At 43.0% G+C, this 2,516-nt stretch overlaps 1 protein-coding gene across 1 annotated transcript in view; it reads right to left on the bottom strand.

The window, feature by feature from the left end:
* Window positions 1–229: 229 nt before the first annotated feature.
* SARC_00024 (hypothetical protein) overlaps window positions 230–2,516 on the bottom strand; it is a gene marked incomplete at its 3' end in the record, with an annotated part of 11,472 nt that continues 9,185 nt past the window's right edge. The window contains exons 6-11 of the mRNA XM_014306319.1: window positions 2,344–2,435; window positions 1,915–2,088; window positions 1,288–1,420; window positions 927–1,010; window positions 314–724; window positions 230–252 (exon numbers count right to left, since the gene is read on the bottom strand). Coding sequence (XP_014161794.1) covers window positions 230–252; window positions 314–724; window positions 927–1,010; window positions 1,288–1,420; window positions 1,915–2,088; window positions 2,344–2,435 — 917 coding nt within the window. The remainder of the gene's footprint in view (window positions 253–313; window positions 725–926; window positions 1,011–1,287; window positions 1,421–1,914; window positions 2,089–2,343; window positions 2,436–2,516) is intronic.

Here is a 2,516-nt window from a genome sequence, read left to right as displayed (position 1 = left end):
ATATATATATGGGATATACCGAATTCGACGATGTACAAGCATTTTGCGGAAAATTTCAGCTGAAACATATGCGTATCCAACCGCTGTGTGTTTGTACACATTCCACAAGAAAAACATATACGAATGTAGATTTTGAACACCCCCCGAAGATCTGTATTTCTATAATAATATTCATGCCAGAGCATTCCTTGATATGAGAATGTACAAGCATGTTTACACCCGCATACTTCTACGTATCCATCCACTCGTGCACTATGAATGTATATGAACAAATCTGTCATTGTAGGACAAATGTACCATAACCCAAACTCACCATCCAAATCATCGTCCGAGTCCATATCCCACTCAGTGCTTTCAGTTGGCCCGAGGCGTGGTATTGGCGATCGCGAACCATCGTCCTGGTCTGTCTCATGAGGCGAAAGTCCGGCCTTTTGATCAGATATATTGTCCTCAGACTGACCCGCACCGCCTGCCCTGTCCTCGGCCACTTCGATTTTGGACTTCTTCGTATGGCTATTCTCGTCTGTGCTTGGGTCGTCGCTTACTTTCCGCTTGCTGGTGACTGGACCTGCCACTTCTGTAGCTACATCCGGATACGTGCTTTTGTCCGCGTTGCTATGGTTACCGTTTGCATCACCTACACCGTTACTGATGTCATCTGAGTGATCATCTATACGGGTTATCTGTATCACATTACTGGATTGCTCGCTATCTGGATCATTGCCTGCATGACCAACCGCAAATAAGTATACATGTACATTGTTCTGATCGAGGCTCATCATAGCACGGCCAAAATTTCAGTACCACTGATATCATATAATCCGCAACACTACCTGATACAGTCAACATATTAGAGTATGTATAGGAAAATGCAGTGTGTAAATGGCCGATTTTTGGCACCTTTGTGCACTTCTCGTGAGTCATACCTGCGGCACCACGCTTGAAGCCAATCCGCAGACCGAGTGCTTTTAACGTCTTCTCCAACTTTCGCTTCTTGGCCTTCTTGGCATCTAGGTAACAGAATAGACAGCCGTGATATAAGTTTTGACTGAAGAACTACGTACATGCATAGTAAAACAGTCCCACAGACAAACCCAATCTAATATCTCCAGGAAATGTGTTAGCTAATTTACTATACTGTAAAGTCGCATGCATATAGTCTATTCCAGAAAAGCCAACCCCCCCCCCCCCCCCCCCGAAAAAAAGAAAACAGCATCTAAAAGTTCGGTCCAATTTCGGTCCTCCCTCGTCCCAGGGAGGCCAACTGCAAATAGCAGTCGCATATACCTGGCGACAGCCTAACAATCCGAGCAGAGCCTTTCCTTGTCGCGCCGCTGTGTGGGTTTTTAGTCTGTGACGACCAGTGCTCAGCCACGTATTCGGCTGGAATTTGGAATTCTTCAGTAACCAATTCTACGGTCTAAAGCCGATAAAGTACAAATAAGCACAATGAATACGGGTTGAATTATCCGATTTCCAACTTCGGCTGGATGTGTAGAGATATCAGAATCCGAATGTTTGCGGCGGAGAGCGAGAAGCAAATTGGCAAGATAGGCGTGACACGGGTCGAGAGCACGATAACGTCTGAATGTGACGCAGACATCCATCCCACACCGACAGACACTTTAAACGCAAAAACTAGACCAAATGAGCAATAATTAAAAATGGAAAATGGGAATACGAGTGGAGAACATAAAGGATGACAAAGTCATTTACGAATATTCTACACAATCTATCTATAAGAATGAAAACATACACACGCCAGTACGATTCGGTCAATATATAGATGTCTGATTTAGCACATGATACACACCATAAACTAAATTCAACACACACACACACACACACATTTACATTTACATTTACATATATATATATACCTCTACATCTAGATTAGTGCGTCTTGCTACGTACCTCATTTGTAAGATGGCATGCAGCCACGGGATCCATTGCCTTCAAGGTGGTGTGTCCGTGAACAAGCTTCATTTCTAAATTTGTCCATAATTTGGGCAGTATCTTGATAGTCTCAGTCATTTGGGGAATGTCGGAGAATCGGTTGGTTCTGACCAGGAGTTGCCAATTATCAGCCTGCACATACGCCCGGGACAGTTGGACGTCAGAAATACTTTTGTTCTTTTAGAATTCAGAGCGAAACTAAAACAAGAACATTGTGTGCGTTCAGAACTGATTACTATACCACGCACACACCCCAAGCCTCGATTCGTGCCTTAGTGCGTCTCATATTAAATAAAATAATTACAAAAAAAAAACACAGCGTATTTGCCCAACTCAGCTAATGATTTATGCAGGCATGAGGCATGAGGCATGTAATACTACACATACCACACTCAGATCCTGATCCCCAAGTCTTGTCAACTGCCCAGTGAACTTCTCATTCTTCGGTCTGACACCCTTCAACGCATCGTATTGTTGATCTGATTATGGCGAATGTCAAATACGTGAGGAGTTGATATATATATATATATATATATATATATATATATATATATAGTAGT

This window comes from Sphaeroforma arctica, assembly GCF_001186125.1.
Source record: "Sphaeroforma arctica JP610 unplaced genomic scaffold supercont1.1, whole genome shotgun sequence".
Taxonomy (NCBI): domain Eukaryota; class Ichthyosporea; order Ichthyophonida; genus Sphaeroforma; species Sphaeroforma arctica.
The sequence above is the reverse complement of the archived record's forward strand: the minus strand, read 5'-3'. Positions and strand labels throughout refer to the sequence as shown.